Raw genomic sequence first — 22250 nt, 5'->3', positions numbered from 1 at the left:
TATATCAATTTCTCACAGAGACTTAATATAGAAGTCTATATGTATCAATTCAATATCAGGATCTGATCATAGTCATTTAGCTATCTCTAATGGGATATTAATACCTCTAAATCTGTCTATAAATATGTCCCTATGTATTAACGTCCTATATCATCTATATAAATGTTTCTGTATATATTCAGTGGAGGAACTCCTTATCATGTTTCTATATATTAACACCTTGTTGGTTACTCCTTAATCTGTCTCTTTGTCTAACGTCTTATAAGCTACCGATCAATTTGGCTCTATATTTTAACTCCTTAAAGAGTATTCCTCAATCTGAAATAAAAGTGCTACTTTCTACACAACACAATGGACGTATTCAAACGTACACATTTAATACGTACATTGTGTGTGTAGAAAGTAAACTTTGATATCACATATTTCCAAACTGATGAATCCTATTGAAGATATGCCTCAACCTGTTTTTCAGTCTAACGTTCATTAAAATCTGCCTGAATATGTCACTCAGCCTAATGTCCTATAGGCTACTCAAAGATATGTCTTACAGCCTGTCGGCTACTTCTAAATATGTCTTTACGTATCCTACTGCCAATACACTTTATGTAGTATCGATTAAATACCACACCGAGATGCATCCATTATACAATAAAAAATCCGCAGCACTTAAATTTCACTGAAAATATCAATTTTACAGTATTCTCCTAACATATGCTCTTTACCGTCATTCCTCTGGATGTTTCAACTTCACCATAACCTTTCCTAAAGGATTCACTTTACTGTATACTCCTGAAAGTATCCAATTAGACGCATTTCCAATAATGTACCCACCGTAACGTAACCCCTTTAAAGTACCGACTCTACCGTAGTTCTATGAACGTATTCGTCTTACCGTAGTCCCCCTGAAAGGTCTTGGCAGTGCCATTCATTGGAAGAATATTTGATTGGACAATTCGATCCAACTTCTTTGAGACCCAGGCTTGAATATGGACATTAAATCTGAAACATGACATACATAGAAAAAGTGCTGTTTTACTGCTGCTCCAGTCTATACTCAATTACGTATATAGTGTAGGGTCAGGGGTTAAGTGTGTTTTTACAAGGTCATGCAAAAGTTAGTTATGTTATGGAACAATCTAATACCGGAACATGTTTATCTTAATTCGGAATAAGTACAGAATATTCTAATGCTATGAAACTTATGTTAAAAGTATTAATTTAACTGATACATTTTGTTAATAATGTTTCATACGAGAACCTCGTTGAAACATATTGGCTTGAATCTGGATCTCCTACTTGATTGCCGTTCGTTCTCTCTTTCTGTTGTATAATGTCGTGTGCTAGTATTGAGAAATTACCGCATGATCACGATGTACAGCACGTAAAGCACCAGCATAATGAGCGACTCGTACCACGTGACAACTCCGTCGCACACCACCTGTAAAATAGATAATCGATAGTGACGTTTACATTTTGTCACACTCTAAGAGTAAAGTCCAAATACATACGATCTTAAAAAATCGTCACTTCTAATAAGACAGAATGTCTACGAATTATGTCAATGAATCGACTTTCAGGTTTAAGGTACCATCGGGGACTTATTGTTCAGCAACACCGACCAACAAGGAATACCCACAAGATGTAAGTGGAACGCCTTGGTGTTCAAGTGTCCAGGGAATCTGTGAAGTTATCTGAGGGGGCTTCGTTTTTTAATATAAATTCCCGATTTAGTCGCCCACATAGATATTGAGAGTTACGACCTACCTCCCACCTTCTACGTACTAAGAAGTTATTTTGTGAATAAGAAGAAACCTATATAGTTGATTGATTCCACAAAATGCGAATTGATGGTTTGAGTCAGACAGCTTATTCCCTTCGTGAAGAAGTTCACCATGGTTGTGTCCTTTTGTAACAGTACCTCTACATGACCTTTCTGACTAGGCAGTCTTTTGTGTCATCTCAGTGACAATGCTCAACGGCAATGTTGTGAAGTCCTCTAATAGACATACTTCATGGTCTGTTCTGATAGAAAATCTATCGGTACAAGTTTTATAGGGGACTGAAGAACGTAACTATCGTCAGTTTTTGCGTAGTCAGGTATCGCTAATCAACATGGGCTGAAATTACAGTGTTAAAATGACAGTCGTTCTTTGAATTATTCTAATGCACCTTAGGTACTAGTGTGTCATGCAAATTTATTATTATTTCAATCAATTTACGTGTAATTCAAATCTAATTTGATCTTTTTAATCATTTGTTCACTAATTTGTATGTGTGTAGAATGTCCTTAGGCAACGCTGCGATTTTCGACTGCGTTGTTCCATACATTTCAATTCTATGTAATAAAAACGCCAATTACAACAAAAACGAACGCGTTTCATTTCAATCACATAACTCTGCGCCAAGACATTTACTAAGCAATCAAGCTTGGTTAAAGAAAATTGTCTTGAATATTTTTATAATGATATATATGTTTTAGTTTTATGAGGCATCCTATTTTCAAGATTATCGATTATTTCTTTCACATTTTCTCTTTTGTTTTTATACAAGTTTTATATCAAATCAAAAGGGGGAAAAAAGAACAAAAAAAAAAAAAAAACCCCCCCCCCCCCCCCCACCCAGAAAAAAGACCAAAAACAAATCTCAACCCATTTACAAATTGTTCCCGAGATATACGAGTCAAAAAACGTTTCAGGCGTATCTTAACAATGTACATCATCGCCTTTTAAACTATACTTTAATGAAGAATTTCATACAAGTATTTAACTGATGTATGAAATCTGTGGAAAAATACCACAATTTCGATACACAAGGTCAAGATCCGAACGATTCCAGCAGACAACTATGGTCATTCGAACTCAGGTCCTTTTTAGTTCCCATCTCATTGATAGCATTGCCTGTATATACATGTATGAGTGGTTCTCCTGTTAACTTTGCAATAGCCTAAGACAGCGCTTCATTTACTCCCTCTCTGCACTGATGGGCAATATTCCACTTAATACTCAAACATTTCTTTACGGGCTCCAAACACGAAGCGACCATATTAATATCACTATGGCGGAGACTGTTCAGAGTTACATTAGAGATAAAAGACGTTTTAATCTAAAAAAATCTTTTTTATTCATCATATGTAACATACAGTAGTTAGAAATGAAAATATCAATAGGTAACGATGAATCACATTTAAAACCCCGGGGGAGCCAAACCACGAGCATCATTGTGGATCTGTCATTATATGTCAGATCAAGGATACATAATTATATATAGGATATAAGTTACAGTGAAAAACACTTCAATTAAAAAAGACAATGGACTCTCAAAACTGGAAGTAGGATCACGTCGGGCGAGCGTAAATATTCTCCAATATCTATTAAGTAATGTTAAAGGACTGGGCATATATTATTTATTTTTTTCTTATATATTTTGTATTCGTTCAGCTTTGCAGTAATACAAAACAGATCGTTTAGAAGTGGTCCATTGTGTGATGTTGAAAGTCTTCTTCGGCCAAACTGAAAAGAGATGTTACGTACCAAAACCGTAACACAGCAGCCAATGCCAGCCTCTGTGTAAATCAATATGATGGTAAACTATGTTATGTACAACTCATTAAATCGTCAATGCCTAAAACGAACATTACATAGATATTGTTATATAACTAAAGCTATACGAGACAGTCGGATTGTTCATGTTGTTCTTCTTTTTTTTTTAGTGTCTCTGAAGTTTTTGTTGTTACCTTTTGTCATCGCCTTTCAGTTCAGATCTGGTCCTTGTGTACTATCACGTTGAGCACTATTGTATCAACAGTAAGATGGGATATTTCCCTGATATGTTTACGATCTGGTCTTTGTGTAATATCAAGTTGAGCACTATTGTATCAACAGTAAGATGGGACCTTTCCCCGATATGTTTACGATCTGGTCCTTGACTAATATCACGTTGAGCACTATTGTATCAACAGTAAGATGGGATATTTCCCTGAAATGTTTACGATCTGGTCCTTGTGTAATATCAAGTTGAGCACTATTGTATCAACGGTAAGATGGTACCTTTCCCCGATATGTTTACGATCTAGTCCTTGTGTAATATTACGTTGAGCACTATTGTATCAACAGTAATATAGGACCTTTCCCTGATCTGTTTACGATCTGGTCCTTGTGTAATATCACGTTGATCACTATTGTATCAACGGTAAGATGGGACCTTTCCCTGATCTGTTTACGATCTGGTCCTTGACTAATATCACGTTGAGCGCTATTGTATCAACAGTAAGATGGGACCTTTCCCCGATATGTTTCCGATCTGGTCCTTGACTAATATCACGTTGAGCGCTATTGTATCAACAGTAAGATGGGACCTTTCCCCGATATGTTTCCGATCTGGTCCTTGACTAATATCACGTTCAGCACTATTGTATCAACAGTAAGATGGGACCTTTTCCCGATATGTTTACGATCTGGTCCCTGTGTAATATCAAGTTGAGCACTATTGTATCAACAGTAATATAGGACCTTTCCCTGATCTGTTTACGATCTGGTCCTTGTGTACTATCACGTTGAGCACTATTGTATCAACAGTAAGATGGGATCTTTCCCTGATCTGTTTACGATTTTGATCATTTTTTGCAATCAATTTAGAGTGGCGATGTTATCTTTGTGAATTAATGATCCGTAATTGTTTTTCTAGTTCACTTCGTAAACAAGAACTTAGTATTGTAAACATATAACGGGACCAGAATCATAATGAATTTTCCGAGATTTTAATTAAGTAAAAAATGCTTTGACATTGCTATCGACTATTTTTCGTGAAGATACGATATATGATACTATTATAAATAAGGTAGTTATCAATACCCTTTGCTTAAAGTTCTTCTTGTGAGCATAAATGTATAGGAATTTATTGCTCTTACCAGCAATTAATATCCGATTGGAAATACCTGAAGTATAGCCATTTAATATGGACACCATATTGCACATAAAATTAGACACAAACATGTCATTAGATGCAGCATAAGCTTCGTAATAAAATCATCAATATATAGTCTGGTGTTTTGGAATCATAACAGTTAACACATATCTATTCACAGAATTACTTTCAGCACAAAGAGGAGGGAGAGAATAGCCTTGGCTATGATAAACTGCGGTAGTACTTACCAATATGAGGATGACGACGGCGAACGAGTAATAGACCGAATCTCGACACAGGGACCACCAAGACAGTGTGATCACCTAGGAAACACAAAAATTGCGTCTGTAATATAATATTGTGAATAATATAAATTTCACCAGAGCTTTAAAAATGTTTGCTGGAACAAAATGAAAAATGTTATAGACTTATATAAACTCAAAATTTAGAAACTATAGTTTGTAGATATCGGTCTGCATTTTCTAAATACAAATAATAGGTATGAACTGTACTGACCGTAGAGTATGCAACGGTTTGTTCGAGGAATAGTGTTTGCTTATATATTTTACATTATATTTTAGAGAGAAACGGTAGCATATCAGTGATACATTTAAGGTGAAATCCGTAACGTAACATTGTGTGGTTATGTGATACATGTATCAGCATTATACAATAGACTCCAGCTGGTTCTGTTAGAAACGAAAGTAGCTTTTTATGTCGACGCTTATTTACAATAACGCAAAAGCAACCCAACGACTGTTTTAAAAGCCTTATCAATGTACCAGTAATTTAAAACATGCCTGATCAATAACGAAGGCTCAGCAAATCATCTGGTAAACGCTTGGTGACGTGTCAGTTATATATCAGAACTTGAAACAAAGAATGAAAGTAAGACCTCAGGATATGAACGATCTGTGTTACTAGAATGCTGACTTCATTGTTGTATTTGAGAATGAGGTTCACAGCTATAGTTATAGTCTAAGCCGACTCTAGCACTAACACATTGTCGGCTCACGTCTTGATTGAAGTGTCAGACTCGATCCATTAATGGATTTGGTAAGTATCGATCTAACGTATCAATAATGTAAAGTGATCGATACGGCGTCACACATAGATCAGACAAACAAAACACATCACTAAATTCCACATAATTCCCACAAGAAACTGGGGAGTATTTTGTTACAACTATATGTTATTAATTAAGTCTATATGAAAGAAAAAACAAGCAAATGTGCCATGCGCCAGATTTGATGATGATGTTAACAGACCGTTTCTGTTGATGTGTTCTGATTTATATATTCTCACGTGTTTGGCAGTGTGTTACTGGAGGGCTATTTTAGAACACCGAGATTCCGGATAGAGATAACGTGCTGACTCTTCCGCGTCATTGATCATTGAACCCTTGGTTCTACTGTCCTTTTACATTCGCGCTTCTTTTAAATGACTCGAGCAATCATACTGCATTACGTAATAATTTCAATCAATAGCACAATTCATGCATTGCATTTGGAATGCAAATCATCTGTGGAAACTTCCCCCTATACTCCCAACGCATGTAAATTCTCACCGAGGTCCGCATAATGTTTTCTGCGTACACGTCCAATGCAAAATAGAACAATGTTGAAAATAAAGGATTGGTAAAATATCACAGGAACACGTACAATTCAGTTGTCGGCCTCTTGCAATGAGGATTTAGGTTGCAATCATACATTGCAGCATCTGGAGAAGAAGTAATATGTTTAGCATGATGTTACACCTCTTTTTTTTATTTAATCCTTTAAGTTAATAGCTTACGGAGTTCAACTGAACGTGAAGAAGACATAGGTACTTAGTTGGTATTTGTTGTCTGTCCTCTATACGATGTTAGAGTCTCCTATACCTTCTAACTCAGGGAGACAGAGGTACTTAGTTGTTATTTGTTGTCTGTCCTCTATACAATGTTAGCGTCTCCTATATCTTCTAACTCAGGAAGACAGAGGTACTTAGTTGTTATTTGTTGTGTGTCCTCTATACGATGTTAGCGTCTCCTATATCTTCTTACTCAGGAAGACAGAGGTACTTAGTTGTTATTTGTTGTCTGTCCTCTATACAATGTTAGCGTCTCCTATATCTTCTAACTCAGGTAGACAGAGGTACTTAGTTGGTATTTGTTGTCTGCCCTCTATACGATGTTAGCGTCTCCTATATCTTCTTACTCAGGAAGACAGAGGTACTTAGTTGTTATTTGTTGTCTGTCCTCTATACAATGTTAGCGTCTCCTATATCTTCTAACTCAGGAAGAAAGAGGTACTTAGTTGGTATTTGTTGTCTGTCCTTTATACGATGTTAGCGTCTCCTATATCTTCTATCTCAGGGAGACAGAGGTACTTAGTTGGTATTTGCTGTCTGTCCTCTATACGATGAATCCTTTAAGTTAATAGCTTACGGAGTTCAACTGAACGTGAAGCAGACATAGGTACTTAGTTGGTATTTGTTGTCTGTCCTTTATACGATGTTAGCGTCTCCTATATCTTCTAACTCAGGGAAACAGAGGTACTTAGTTGGTATTTGTTTTCTGTCCTCTATACGATGTTAGAGTCTCCTATGTCTTCTAACTCAGGGAGACAGAGGTACTTAGTTGATATTTGTTTTCTGTCCTCTATACGATGTTAGAGTCTCCTATATCTTCTAACTCAGGGAGACGGAGGTACTTAGTTGGTATTTGTTGTCTGTCCTTTATACGATGTTAGCGCCTCCTATATATCCTAACTCAGGGAGACAGAGGTACTTAGTTGGGATTTGCTGTCTGTCCTCTATACGATGTTAGAGTCTCCTGTATCTTCTAACTCAGGGAGACAGAGGTACTTAGTTGATATTTGTTTTCTGTCCTCTATACGATGTTAGAGTCTCCTATACCTTCTAACTCAGGGAGACAGAGGTACTTAGTTGATATTTGTTTTCTGTCCTCTATACGATGTTAGAGTCTCCTACATCTTCTAACTCAGGGAGACAGAGGTACTTAGTTGGTATTTGCTGTCTGTCCTCTATACGATGAATCCTTTAAGTTAATAGCTTACGGAGTTCAACTAAACGTGAAGAAGACATAGGTACTTAGTTGGTATTTGTTGTCTGTCCTTTATACGATGTTAGCGTCTCCTATATCTTCTAACTCAGGAAGAAAGAGGTACTTAGTTGGTATTTGTTGTCTGTCATCTATACGATGTTAGAGTCTCCTATATCTTCTAACTCAGGGAGTCAGAGGTACTTAGTTGGTATTTGTTGTCTGTCATCTATACGATGTTAGAGTCTCCTATATCTTCTAACTCAGGGACACAGAGGTACTTAGTTGGTATTTGTTGTCTGCCCTCTATACGATGTTAGCGTCTCCTATATCTTCTTACTCAGGAAGACAGAGGTACTTAGTTGTTATTTGTTGTGTGTCCTCTATACGATGTTAGAGTCTCCTATATCTTCTAACTCAGGGAAACAGAGGTACTTAGTTGGTATTTGTTTTCTGCCCTCTATACGATGTTAGAGTCTCCTATATCTTCTAGCTCAGGGAGACAGAGGTACTTAGTTGGTATTTGCTGTCTGTCCTCTATACGATGAATCCTTTAAGTTAATAGCTTACGGAGTTCAACTGAACGTGAAGAAGACATAGGTACTTAGTCGGTATTTGTTGTCTGTCCTCTATACGATGTTAGAGTCTCCTATATTTTCTAACTCAGGTTTAACACATCCTACGTAATCCCGTGACATCATCAAACAGCTGTAAGAATGTTAGGTGACGAGATAAATATAAATATATAGATATAAACTTTATTTATTTTACAACAATTATGAAACAAGTTATTTCAACTTATATCAATCACTCTTGTTGGCCCGGTTGTTAGCGCGTGGGGGTCTTATTGTGGGAGGAAACCGGAGTACCCGGAGAAACCCCACGTGGTAGGGCGGGTGACCCCAACCTTTTCACGTCCGATCGGGGATTCGAACCCCGGCCGCCTTGGTGAAAGGCAAATGCGCTATCCACTGCAACACCCGACCACCCAAGTGACGAGATAGCGTGTAATGATCTGTACTAGACAAACGCAGCCCGGAGGTATGATGTGAAGGCATGTGATACCCGAGCGGGAATCTTGTTGGTAGTATTTAAAACTTTGGTTTGTGTTATAAGAAATGTTATCCTATTTCAACAAATTTTATTGACAATAGAATGCTGATACATTGTATGTCAAAATGTTGGACATCAGGCTTAACGCCTACATTTGTCCATATGCAACCATCCTAATATGGACATACATGAACAGAAATTGCTTCATTTCAATAATTAGCCATGAGAAACAGGTGACATGAATGGTGTTCAAGCTTATTTAGACAGAGTGACACAACTGTAGCATCTCGCTCATCTAAATTAATTGATGTTTTTAACATTTTGTACATGTACAGATGATCATTATATATATTATGTGGACCATATGGTTAAATAACACATATTGTATAGCCTAAAACAGTAACATTTATGAAAGAGCATTAGGGCCATCGTATAAATAACGCGATTTCGAAATTTCGAGTAAAGTCGAAAATTCGAGAGTTCATATTTTGAAATTGCTAGTTATTGACACGAAAAAACCCGAAATTCATTTTTTTAATAATATCTAGTGAAGTTTTACCGTACATATCGGTCCCCATTGACAATGCTTTGTCAGTGTGTTTTGTATCTTCTTGATATTTCCAAGACAATTGCCGTATCAGTGAACTTAAAGGTGATTTTTCAAATAAAACCATATTTAGCTGAAATTATAGGAGGAACTCTCTACAGCATTTTTTATATAGCTCTTCTGAATATTGCAATTCCTTGCTGGTAGAATCATTTGAAGTTCAAGCCACGTGACAGCGATATCTATTTCCAAATATGAAGCCACAAACTAATAGAAATATAATAGCCACTATTTTTGCGATTTTCAAAAAAATGCGTTTATGGCAAAAACCTCTCTACTTAACCCACCCAAAATTATTAATCTGCGTCCAACAAAATGAATAATAAACTGGACAACAACACATATTTAAGATGGTGCACGTCAGAATTGAACATTTATTATATTTCAGTGGGATATACCTGTAAGTTTACATCACTAACTTCTTTTCAGTACTCTCTTATCCTTCAGTTTGTTTGTTTTGGTCAAAATTAAATATTTAACAACTTTCAAGAAATAGCTCTCAAGCAAACTGTAAATTAAAGGTAATTGTTCTGATGACACAAGTAACTGCGTGTAATGTACAACAACGCTCGTCAGTGACGGTGATCGGGTACACAAAGGAACTTCGTGTTAATTGATCGACATTTCCGATTCTGTTCTACCTCGCCGGATATCAATTTATTCGAAGGAAACCTCCTATTACATTAAGGCGGGTTAACAATCTCACGTAAATCTTATACAGACCCTGACACACTGAAACCGCTTGGTTCGCTTTATAGAGTAAAATCGACCATTTCAATGTGTCGAGGATGATTAAGAAGAATCCCAAGGTTAAGATAAATACACTGAGCTAGAACATGACTTTTGGCTGCGTCTACTAGAGATTTTATCTTTGGCAGTCAATCAGGAATAGTGAAGTCAATCAGGAATAGTGAAAACTTTGCTTCCTGCTGATAGTCGAAGGTATGTAGATATATACAGCCCCTTGCGTACAATAATACATATATCTAGATTGTAGAAGAGAACTGCAGGTCAACATTAAAAAACCGTCAATATCTGTTTTTGGAGAAAAGCATTATTCTGTTTGCTTTTAACTAACATATAACCAACGCCTTTTGTGACACGTGTATACTGCGATTCCTTATTGAGAATCCGGCATCCGTCTGTGATTTGTGGGCAATAATAAAAAGGCAAGTAAAATGTTTTTTGAAATAAGAATAGCGGGAAAGGATTCTTTGCGTCGAGTTATTTAGACATTGGATAACAATGACCTTGAGGCTTACAACTCTGTATGATTTGCAGTTAACGGCAGCACTGTCACATGCCCCACCCCAAATATTCCTCAGGCACATCACACTTTCTGACTGATCATTTCAAAATTCAAACTGTCATTCTCAATATATTTCATGACACCTATACGTAGTTGTAATGTTTGTAGTTCACTGACGTAACCCCGTTACATGAATCTATCGGTTTTATTATCAGACAAAATAAATGAGCATGTAGACTAGTTTTCAATTATTACAACCATTGATAATAAACACAATAAAAGCGAGAACAACATATCGAACCAGGCAAAAACAACAGGGTCAGCTACAATCAGTAAATAGTTACATCTAGAACAGCCAAATATATCGTGATACCTGGCCTAAAGGCATGGTCAGCTACAATCAGTGAATAGTTACATCTAGAGCAGCCAAATATACCGTGATACCTGGCCTAAAGGCAGGGTCAGCTACAATCAGTGAATAGTTACATCTAGAGCAGCCAAATATACCGTGATACCTGCCCTAAAGGCAGGGTCAGCTACAATCAGTGAATAGTTACATCTAGAACAGCCAAATATACCGTGATACCTGGCCTAAACGCAGGGTCAGCTACAATCAGTAAATAGTTACATATAGAACAGCCAAATATATCGTGATACCTGGCCTAAAGGCAGGGTCGGCTACGGTCAGTAAATAGTTACATCTAGAAGAGCCAAATATACCGTGATACCAGGCCTAAAGGCAGGGTCAGCTACAATCAGTAAATTTTTACATCTAGAACAGTCAAATATACTGTGATACCTGGCCTAAAGGCAGGGTCAGCTACAATCAGTATATACCGTGATACCTGGCCTAAAGGCAGGGTCAGCTACAATCAGTAAATTTTTACATCTAGAACAGTCAAATATACTGTGATACCTGGCCTAATGGCAGGGTCAGCTACAATCAGTAAATAGTTACATCTAGAACAGCCACATATACTGTGATACCTGGCCTAAAGGCAGGGTCAGCCACAATCAGCAAATAGTTACATCTAGAACAGTCAAATATACTGTGATACCTGGGCTAAAGGCAGGGTCAGCTACAATCAGTAAATAGCTACATCTAGAACAGCCAAATATATCGTGATACCTGGCCTTAAGGCAGGGTCAGCCACAATCAGTAAATAGTTACATCTAGAACAGCCAAATATACTGTGATACCAGGCCTAAAGGCAGGGTCAGCTACAATCAGTATATACCGTGATACCTGGCCTAAAGGCAGGGTCCGCTACAATCAGCAAATAGTTACATCTAGAACAGCCAAATATACCGTGATACCTGGCCTAAAGGCAGGGTCAGCTACAATCAGTAAATAGCTACATCTAGAACAGCCAAATATATCGTGATACCTGGCCTTAAGGCAGGGTCAGCCACAATCAGTAAATAGTTACATCTAGAACAGCCAAGTATACCGTGATACCTGGCCTAACGGCAGGGTCAGCTACAATCAGTATATAGTTAGATCTAGAACAGCCAAATATACCGCGATACCAGGCCTAAAGGCAGGGTCAGTTACAATCAGTATATACCGTGATACCTGGCCCAAAGGCAGCGCCAGCCACAATCAGTATATAGTAACATCTAGAACAGCCAAATATACTGTGAAACCTGGCCTAAAGGCAAGGTCGGCTGCAATCAGTACATTGGTAAACCCATAGTAACCAAACATACAGTGATACCTGGCCCAAAGGCTAAGTCGTCTGGTACCAGTGTTCAGTAGAAATAGGTTGACATTAAAAATAAAGGACATGTCTCTGATAAACATGGATAGCGGATTCATCCTGCACAACACACCTACATATATAAAAATATATATCTATAAAATACATTTTAAATACGTTTTTTTTAGAAGAATGAATATTTTTTCAAAAAGTGATTTTCCCAGATTTGGGACTTGTGAAAACCATGGTTACCACATAAAAAAACGCATGATTTTTAACCTAAAATTTGACCCGCGCAAGTAGTAATTGTTTTCTTAAAACCTGTCTTAAATTAAATATCACCTACTAGGTCACAGACACTCACGTTTTAGCATAGGTCGTCAAACTAGATTTTTCACAATATTTACACATGTGCTGAGTACAAAAATAGACTACATGAAAAGCTAGCTTTTATTGTGAAGACACAGATTCGTTAATGGCCAAAAATGTAGTCTCGCGCCAGATTCGATTTTTGTTTTAATGTGAGGCCCACATAGTCCAATTCATCATGTATATACCAATTTTAGAGCTTTTTTTTATTTTTACTTTTGATATACTGTTCAAAATGTAACTATTTGCTGATAGTAGCTGACCCTGCCTTTAGGCCAGGTATCACGTAATATTTGGCTGTTCTAGTTTTAACTATTTACTGATTGTAGCTGGCCCTGCCTTTAGGCCAGGTATCACGGTATATTTGGCTGTTCTATATGTAACTATTCACTGATTGTAGCTGACCCTGCCTTTAGGCCAGGTATCACAGTATATTTGACTGTTCTAGATGTAACTATTTACTGATTGTAGCTGCCCCTGCCTTTAGGCCAGGTATCACGGTATATTTGGTTGTTCTTTAGGCCAGGTATCACGTAATATTTGGCTGTTCGAGTTTTAACTATTTACTGATTGTAGCTGTCCCTGCCTTTAGGCCAGGTATCACGGTATATGTGACTGTTCTAGATGTAACTATTCACTGATTGTAGCTGCCCCTGCCTTTAGGCCAGGTATCACAGTATATTTGACTGTTCTAGATCTAACTATATACTGATTGTAGCTGACCCTGCCTTTCGGCCAGGTATCACGGGATATTTTGCTTTTCAAGATGTAATTATTTACTTATAGTAGCTGACCCTGCCTTTAGGTCAGGCATCACGGTATATACTGATTGTAGCTGACCCTGCCTTTCGGCCAGGTATCACGGTATATTTTGCTTTTCAAGATGTAATTATTTACTGATAGTAGCTGACCCTGCCTTTAGGTCAGGTATCACGGTATATACTGATTGTAGCTGACCCTGCATTTAGGCCAGGTATCACGGTATATTTGGCTGTTCTAGATGTAACTATTTACTGATTGTAGCTGACCCTGCCTTTAGGCCAGGTATCACGGTATATGTGACTGTTCTAGATGTAACTATTCACTGATTGCAGCTGACCCTGCCTTAAGGCCAGGTATCACGGTATATTTGGCTGTTCTAGATCTAACTATATACTGATTGTAGCTGACCCTGCCTTTAGGCCAGGTTTCACGGTATATTTGGCTGTTATAGATATACTTATTTATTTATTGTAGATGATCCTGCCTTTAGGCCAGGTATCACGGTATATTTGACTGTTCTAGATGTAACTATTCACTGATTGCAGCTGACCCTGCCTTTAGGCCAGGTATCACGGGATATGTGACTGTTCTAGATGTAACTATTCACTGATTGTAGCTGCCCCTGCCTTTAGGCCAGGTATCACGGTATATGTGACTGTTCTAGATGTAACTATTCACTGATTGTAGCTGCCCCTGCCTTTAGGCCAGGTTTCACGGTATATTTGGCTGTTATAGATATACCTATTTATTTATTGTAGATGATCCTGCCTTTAGGCCAGGTATCCCGGTATATTTGGCTGTTCTAGATGTAACTATTCACTGATTGTAGCTGCCCCTGCCTTTAGGCCAGGTATCACGGTATATTTGGCGGTTCTAGATGTAACTATTCACTGATTGTAGCTGACCCTGCCTTTAGGCCAGGTTTCACGGTATATTTGGCTGTTCTAGATATACCTATTTATTGATTGTAGATGATCCTGCCTTTAGGCCAGGTATCACGGTATATTTGGTTGTTCTAGATGTAACTATTTACTGATTGTAGCTGACCCTGCCTTTAGGCCAGGAATCACGGTATATACTGATTGTAGCTGCCCCTGCCTTTAGGCCTGGTATCACGGTATAATTGGCTGTTCTAGATATAACTATTTTCTGATTGTTGCTGACCCTGCCTTTAGGCCAGGGATCACAGTATATTTTGCTGTTCTAGATATACCTATTTATTGATTGCAGATGATCCTGCCTTTAGGCCAGGTATCAGGGTATATACTGATTGTAGCTGCCCCTGCCTTTAGGCCAGGTATCACAGTATATTTGGCTGTTCTAGATATAACTATTTACTGATTGTTGCTGACCCTGCCTTTAGGCCAGGTTTCACGGTATTTACTTTTGTAATATTATAGGGGTTATACATTGTACAAAAATATCACCCATGTCCACAGTACGCTACTGTACACTGCTACATCTACAATCAGTAGAATGGTAAACAAGAGCAGCAAAATATACTGTGATACCTGTTTTATAAGCTAGGTCCCCTACCACGAGCACGCCTACCAATACTATCGTCTTAGACCAGGAATCAAAGCGTGATTGGATAAGCGTGGAAGTTGTCGTGTGGAATGAACTATAGTGGGTTTAGTCGTATGGCTAGATGCGATACAGATGATTGCCAGTCGTAGCCAGTAATCGATGACCATGGACAAAATGTGTCTCCATTCATTCTTTGTGGCTTCCTTTGGGAGCAAAAGGGACAATTGGTCTGGACTTCGTTTAGTTCTGTATTGTAAAAAATATGGGCCATGGCACGAATTCTTTAAATTTCTTTTACAATGAAAATCCCAAAGAGACAGCTACTGCCGGGTCGCCGTGCAGGAGGATATAAAGCGAGGCTCTTACTCAGTATTATACAATATTTACATGTTCATACGTTTCAATACAGCATATGGCGGTTGATTTATTCACTAACGAGAATGATGTCTGGTAACGGAACCATATAACGAACTTCATCGGAACTATATAATTAAAGATATACAGAACTGTAAACACGCGAAAAAATTGACCAGATTGCACATCCGGTAACGGACCCTTATATATATGTTTTGTATTTGTTTTTATGCGGATTTACGTCCTCGAAACAGCTAAGGTCATATGATGTCGGAAATTATAACGTACATGGACTAGTCAGCCATTTTTCAAAACAATTTTGTATCTTTAACTTTGAAATTACTTGTGTACTCATCATTTCATCAGCTTTCATTAAATGTGTATTATAGAAGAAGAAAAACATATAATCAAATATGGCTTAGCCAATCAAAAGCTAACGCGGTAGTTTTGAACAAGACATTGATGATCATCTTCACATGTCAACGAATACTGATGTTGAGGTCCATTGAAATCAAACTAGCATTTACCTAGGACATGATCGGACACAGTAGTAGTGAAAGAAAGAAGAAGAAGAAGTAGTAGAATAAACAAAATATGACCCCTTTATTCTAAGGGGATATGTAATTACACCACCGCATCAACATGCAAATACTAAAATGCTGACAGGTCATCAAGGGCCCCGCTGTATGCCTGACAGTGTATCTCCTGTATTAGCACCGAGCAAAAGCAAATTGATCATTGACTGTTTAGAAAGGACCATTTACAAGACTTTTTACAGTAATGCCCTGTTCTATATTAAAGTAACGGCGACGTTGATATTCACAGATTGTAAAAGCCATATTGCACATGTACCATCCTGTGAAATGTCAGAAAATATGGCCATTTGTAAGGGCAGTTTATTCCCGTTTCCATTGTTAGAAACAGCTACCTAGACCGTGGGTTGTTTTTTAAACCACTAATGCACATCTGCATGAGAAATTTCAGAAAATTGGCCTTCCGTAAGGCAATTATCTGTTGCTTTTTGAGAGTATATTTCCCCTTTTGTTTTAGTAACAGCGACCTTGACTTTAAGAGTTTTATAAACCACCATTGCACATTTATTTATAATTACAGTGTATCTTCATAAGAAATTTCCGAAAGTAGGGCCTTATACGAGATGATGTATTTTAGACAGTTTATTCCCAATTCCTTAGGAATTTTGTAAATCACTATTGCACATCTGCACATCACAGTGTGTCACCATGTGCAATTTCAGAAATGTTGGCCATCTTGATCATGAGATAATCTCCGGAAACGAAAGTGCTGACGGACGGACAAACCTCGTGTCTTAAAACAATTTGAAGATTAACTAACTCGAGTTGGAAAGACATGATAACCAACCATCACTCGTTGGGGAGCCTCTATATATGATATCGTCTATAAATCTAAAACATGGATATATCTAGCCTAGCTTAAATAAACATATCTAAGACTAGGGTATAGCTGGCCTACATGGAAATATTGAAAATATTGACATATCTAGTTGATATAAACTACCTAAAACACAGATATATATATTATACTAACATCTGTTATACATAACAATATACCAAGCCTACATAAAATATCTAGGAGTAGGCATATACAGCCATTTCTTCGCCTGAGTGTCGCTTTAAGTAAACCAACTAATGTCACTCCTGCTAAATGTTCAGCATTTAAGGTAATTGCGACAACTTGGCTACCGGTCGGCATTATAATTTGACCGGTTAGATAATTGGTAAATACACGGAGGGAGGTAAATACACACATGGGGTAAATACACGCAGATAGGTAAATACACGTACGGAGGTATATACACGCATGGAGGTAAATATAAGCATGAAGGTAACTACACGAATGGAGGTAAATACACGTACGGAGGTAAATACACGAATGGAGGTAAATACATGCAGGGAGGTAAATACACGTACGGAGGTAAATACATGCATGGAGGTAAATACACGCATGAAGGTAAATACACACAGGGAGGTAAATACACGCATGGAGGTTAATACACGCATGAAGGTAAATACACACAGGGAGGTAAATACACGCATGAAGGTAAATACACACAGGGAGGTAAATACACGCATGAAGGTAAATACACACAGTTAGGTAAATACACGCATGAAGGTAAATACACACAGGGAGGTAAATACACGTACGGAGGTAAATACACGCAGGGAGGTAAATACACGTACGGAGGTAAATACACGTACGGAGGCACGTACGAAGGTAAATACACGTACGGAGGTAAATACACGTACGGAGGTAAATACACGCAGGGAGGTAAATACACGTACGGAGGAAATACACGAATGGAGGTAAATACACGTACGGAGGTAAATACACTAACAATAAATATACTCCAGTACACAGCATACATTACACAAGGATGTAAGTCTTAAGATGACCGAAGCTGTTAATAGGATCAATAAACAGAACACTACCCAATGTACCGTTTTTAAAAGTGACGTCATAGTCAATCGTAATCTATATAACATTTTCATTGCTAAATAATACTGTATTGTGCAACATAATTTTATAATACTCTACACCATAGCCAGTAACATAACTTTATAATGCTCTACACCATAGCCAGTAACATAACTTTATAATGCTCTACACCATAGCCAGTAACATAACTTTATAATGCTCTACACCATAGCCAGTAACATAACTTTATAATGCTCTACACCATAGCCAGTAACATAACTTTATAATGCTCTACACCATAGCCAGTAACATAACTTTATAATGCTCTACACCATAGCCAGTAACATAACTTTATAATGCTCTACACCATAGCCAGTAACATAACTTTATAATGCTCTACACCATAGCCAGGCTACTATGCATGCAGTGATACAGACTCAACACAAACTTGTATCTGTATACCTCTCCTACAAGCACCCCACATATGCCAATGACGAAGAGGATGTTGAAGACAGCCGAGCCGACTATTGTCCCGATACCCACGTCGCCTTTAGTAATGAACACACCTACAAGGTAAACACGTGCATGTTTAATTGTATTACCTTCACAGCTTACATCCCTGTATTCATACATGTAATGCGCCAAATCGGCGTGACAATAAACATAAGTCCACCAATAAACACATCAAGCAAAACTGTTTACAAATACAATATGTGTTTGCTTTATCAATACATCAAACGTTAAAAGCGGCATTACCATATTTCCCATCCAGTAATAATAATTTGTAATACGTTCCTGAAATACATGTAGCAAAAAACATCTTAATGAACTAATCTGAACTCCAAACGATATTAATAATAAGAAACAAGGAGGAAAGTCTAACGCTAAAACTATATACATGGATGAACGTTTAAAAAAGAAACGGATTGCAAAAACGAGAATGGGTCCTCTGCGTTACATCTTTTTCCAGTGAAGCATTGTGCCTTCCTATAAAATTCAACAAAAAATGAATGTGCATATTACCAATGATGGCAGTAAAGAGTTCCGGTGCTGAACTGCCAGCTGCCATGAACGTTGCTCCAGCCACATCTTCACTCATTCCAAGTTTCTAAAACAAAATAGACAAAAAACGGGCGTTATCGGTCTTCGTTTTCCCCGCCAGATGGCGTTATTTCCCAATACGGTGTTAGGTCACCGGTTAGCTAACGTAGCAAACAAAATATGGTCTAGACCAATTCCCGGGGACATATTGAAATAGGCGTGTGATGATGGACCTTATCTTGCGATGTATTTATTATCGGTGAGGACAGTCTGTTTTGACAGTTCTCGGCTGCATTGTTAGATTAGCTACATACATGACCCTTTCAGAAGTGCAGTATCTGTCTAACGGCTAACTCGACAATACAATGTCACCATAATTGATTTTTCCTTGAAACAATCAACTAAAATTCGATAATGGTCTGTCTGCTATCCTGTTTAAAAAAGATAATTTTAAGTTACTGTCGATCACATTAAAGCGATTAACGTCCCTCGTACTTCAGTGCAAACTAATGAAATATTGCTGTTTCGAAACAGTACGCACTCCATGTTATCAAGTCAAGAGAAATCCCGGCTGTAATGCTAGTCGCAAGTCACAATCATATAAAAATACCCTTAATAACAAATAACTGTTTTGTAAGTACACAACTCATAAAACAACATTACATAATAACTTTAAAGAAACATCATCTCAACCAACTCACTGTTACATGAACACAAAAGTAAACAAGCCTTCCACAGGAGTGGATGTGTCGCCTGCAGTCTGCAGTCAGTGTTTTTAAGTTGATCTGCCTAAGAAAACTGGACTTATCGCAGGGAAAAAGTTTTCTCTTTAAAGTAACGCGACATTAGCCTTCGACCTTCCGACCGGAAAAGCAATCCAAAGTAGGCACTATTAGTAAGGAAGCGCTGTATAAAGGTTTGAGTTCAATCGACGACGGCGACACAGTAATACCTATATGTCGCCTCGCGTTGCAGGCGACACAAAAACAGCATTATATAAATATTCCGCTTAAAATAAATAGCTAAACAATAATAATAAAATTGAAAGAAATTTAATAAAGAAAAGAAATAACAGGGTACCGCAGTGCCTTAAAACCGTAATTTTACTTCAAATTGACAAAAACTAAGGCAAAATATATACAAGGAAAAATTTACATGGAGACCCTTGAAAAATATAAGTGTCTGATACGTTAAAATAGCCATTTAAAATGCATAGTTATATAAATACTTCTCTGTAACAAACCATTATCACACAAATACTTCTACAACCAAATCATTATTATACCTTATTCATACTAACATAAAAATAGTATATAATTTGCATTATGACTCTATTCAAATGGTGTCAAAACAGTGTGCAATTCCTTTTAAAACAATTCATACAAGGCATAACAAGATGATTGAAGGGAAAACAAGAGCAGGAACAAACTATTGTTTGATAGTTGTAGACGACCCAATGCATATTCTAAACAGTTTTCAGAAAACCGCTCGATTAGCCTTCTTCTTAAACCACAAAGGCTTCCTAAGGTTTCCTGTAATGTAAGTTCGCTCGAAGTGTTGAATTATTTTTACGAAGCACTACCTAAAGAATAAACTACAAAGACAAACATTGTGTACTTTAGAGAAAAGCTGTACATAAATATAGGTTACAGAATAGTACAAAAACATTCAATGTACATATGTATATACATATAAAAAGTACATGAACCTGTTGTACTCAGTTAGTTCAGTAGAGACGTGCATGTAAATGACTACGTAGGCATTTTTCACGAATCTACTAAGTCAAAACGAATGACTTCTGAAAACATGCCGATTTTTACGACTTCCTGAATGAATAAAATGCGACAATTAAAAAAAGAAACCGCAAATTTTAAGTACGTTCATTTATTTAAGGAAATAGCCTAGGCATTTCAATTGGAAAGCACTTACTGCGCAAAGAAAAATTCTGAATTAAGCAAAATTCCCTTAATGTTAAGTTTCAGTTGAAAAAAAAGCAAAGGCATTTTCTTAAGAAAATGAATGTTCGTTAAAATAGGACCTAATAACTATGTTAATAAACTAGGACCCTATAATTAGGTTGATAAACTAGGACCTTATGATTAGGTTGATAAACTAGGACCTTATAATTAGGTTGATAAACTAGGGCCTTATAATTAGGTTGATAAACTAGGGCCTTATAATTAGGTTGATAAACTAGGGCCTTATAATTAGGTTAATAAACTAGGATCCACTATGTTAATAAACTAGGACCCTATAATTAGGTTGAAAAACTAGGACCTTATAATTAGGTTGATAAACTAGGGCCTTATAATTAGGTTGATAAACTAGGGCCTTATAATTAGGTTCATAAACTAGGATCCTATAATTAGGTTAATAAACTAGGACCTTATAATTAGGTTGGTAAACTAGGACCTTATAATTAGGTTGGTAAACTAGGACCTTATAATTAGGTTGATAAACTAGGGCCTTATAATTAGGTTAATAAACTAGGATCCTATAATTAGGTTGATAAACTAGGCCCTTATAATTAGGTTAAAAAACTAGGACCCTATAATTAGGTTGATAAACTAGGACCTTATAATTAGGTTGATCAACTAGGACCTTATAATTAGGTTGATAAACTAGGTCCCTATATATAGGTTGATAAACTAGGACCTTATAATTAGGTTGATAACCTAGGACCTTATAATTAGGTTGATAACCTAGGACCTTATAATTAGGTTGATAAACTAGGACTTTATGATTGGGTTGATAAACTAGGACCTTATAATTAGGTTGATAAACTAGGTCCCTATATATAGGTTGATAAACTAGGACCTTATAATTAGGTTGATCAACTAGGACCTTATAATTAGGTTGATAAACTAGGGCCTTATAATTAGGTTGATAAACTAGGGCCTTATAATTAGGTTAATAAACTAGGATCCACTATGTTAATAAACTAGGACCCTATAATTAGGTTGAAAAACTAGGACCTTATAATTAGGTTGATAAACTAGGGCCTTATAATTAGGTTGATAAACTAGGGCCTTATAATTAGGTTCATAAACTAGGATCCTATAATTAGGTTAATAAACTAGGACCTTATAATTAGGTTGATAAACTAGGTCCCTATATATAGGTTGATAAACTAGGACCTTATAATTAGGTTCATAAACTAGGACATTATGATTAGGTTGATAAACTAGGACC

General features: G+C 37.1%; 1 protein-coding gene across 1 annotated transcript in view; it reads right to left on the bottom strand.

Annotated features, from left to right (window-relative positions):
* Positions 1 to 22250, bottom strand: part of LOC110449529 (sodium/potassium/calcium exchanger 4-like) — a 118705-nt gene that overhangs the window by 16415 nt on the left and 80040 nt on the right. The window contains exons 4-8 of the mRNA XM_021496465.1: positions 19041 to 19125; positions 18480 to 18583; positions 5151 to 5225; positions 1359 to 1438; positions 893 to 999 (exon numbers count right to left, since the gene is read on the bottom strand). Of these exons, the coding sequence (XP_021352140.1) occupies positions 893 to 999; positions 1359 to 1438; positions 5151 to 5225; positions 18480 to 18583; positions 19041 to 19125 (451 nt within the window). The remainder of the gene's footprint in view (positions 1 to 892; positions 1000 to 1358; positions 1439 to 5150; positions 5226 to 18479; positions 18584 to 19040; positions 19126 to 22250) is intronic.

Source organism: Mizuhopecten yessoensis, unplaced genomic scaffold, assembly GCF_002113885.1.
Source record: "Mizuhopecten yessoensis strain PY_sf001 unplaced genomic scaffold, ASM211388v2 scaffold465, whole genome shotgun sequence".
Classification (NCBI taxonomy): domain Eukaryota; kingdom Metazoa; phylum Mollusca; class Bivalvia; order Pectinida; family Pectinidae; genus Mizuhopecten; species Mizuhopecten yessoensis.
Note: the sequence above shows the minus strand (reverse complement) of the source record. Positions and strands in the feature narration are given on the sequence as shown.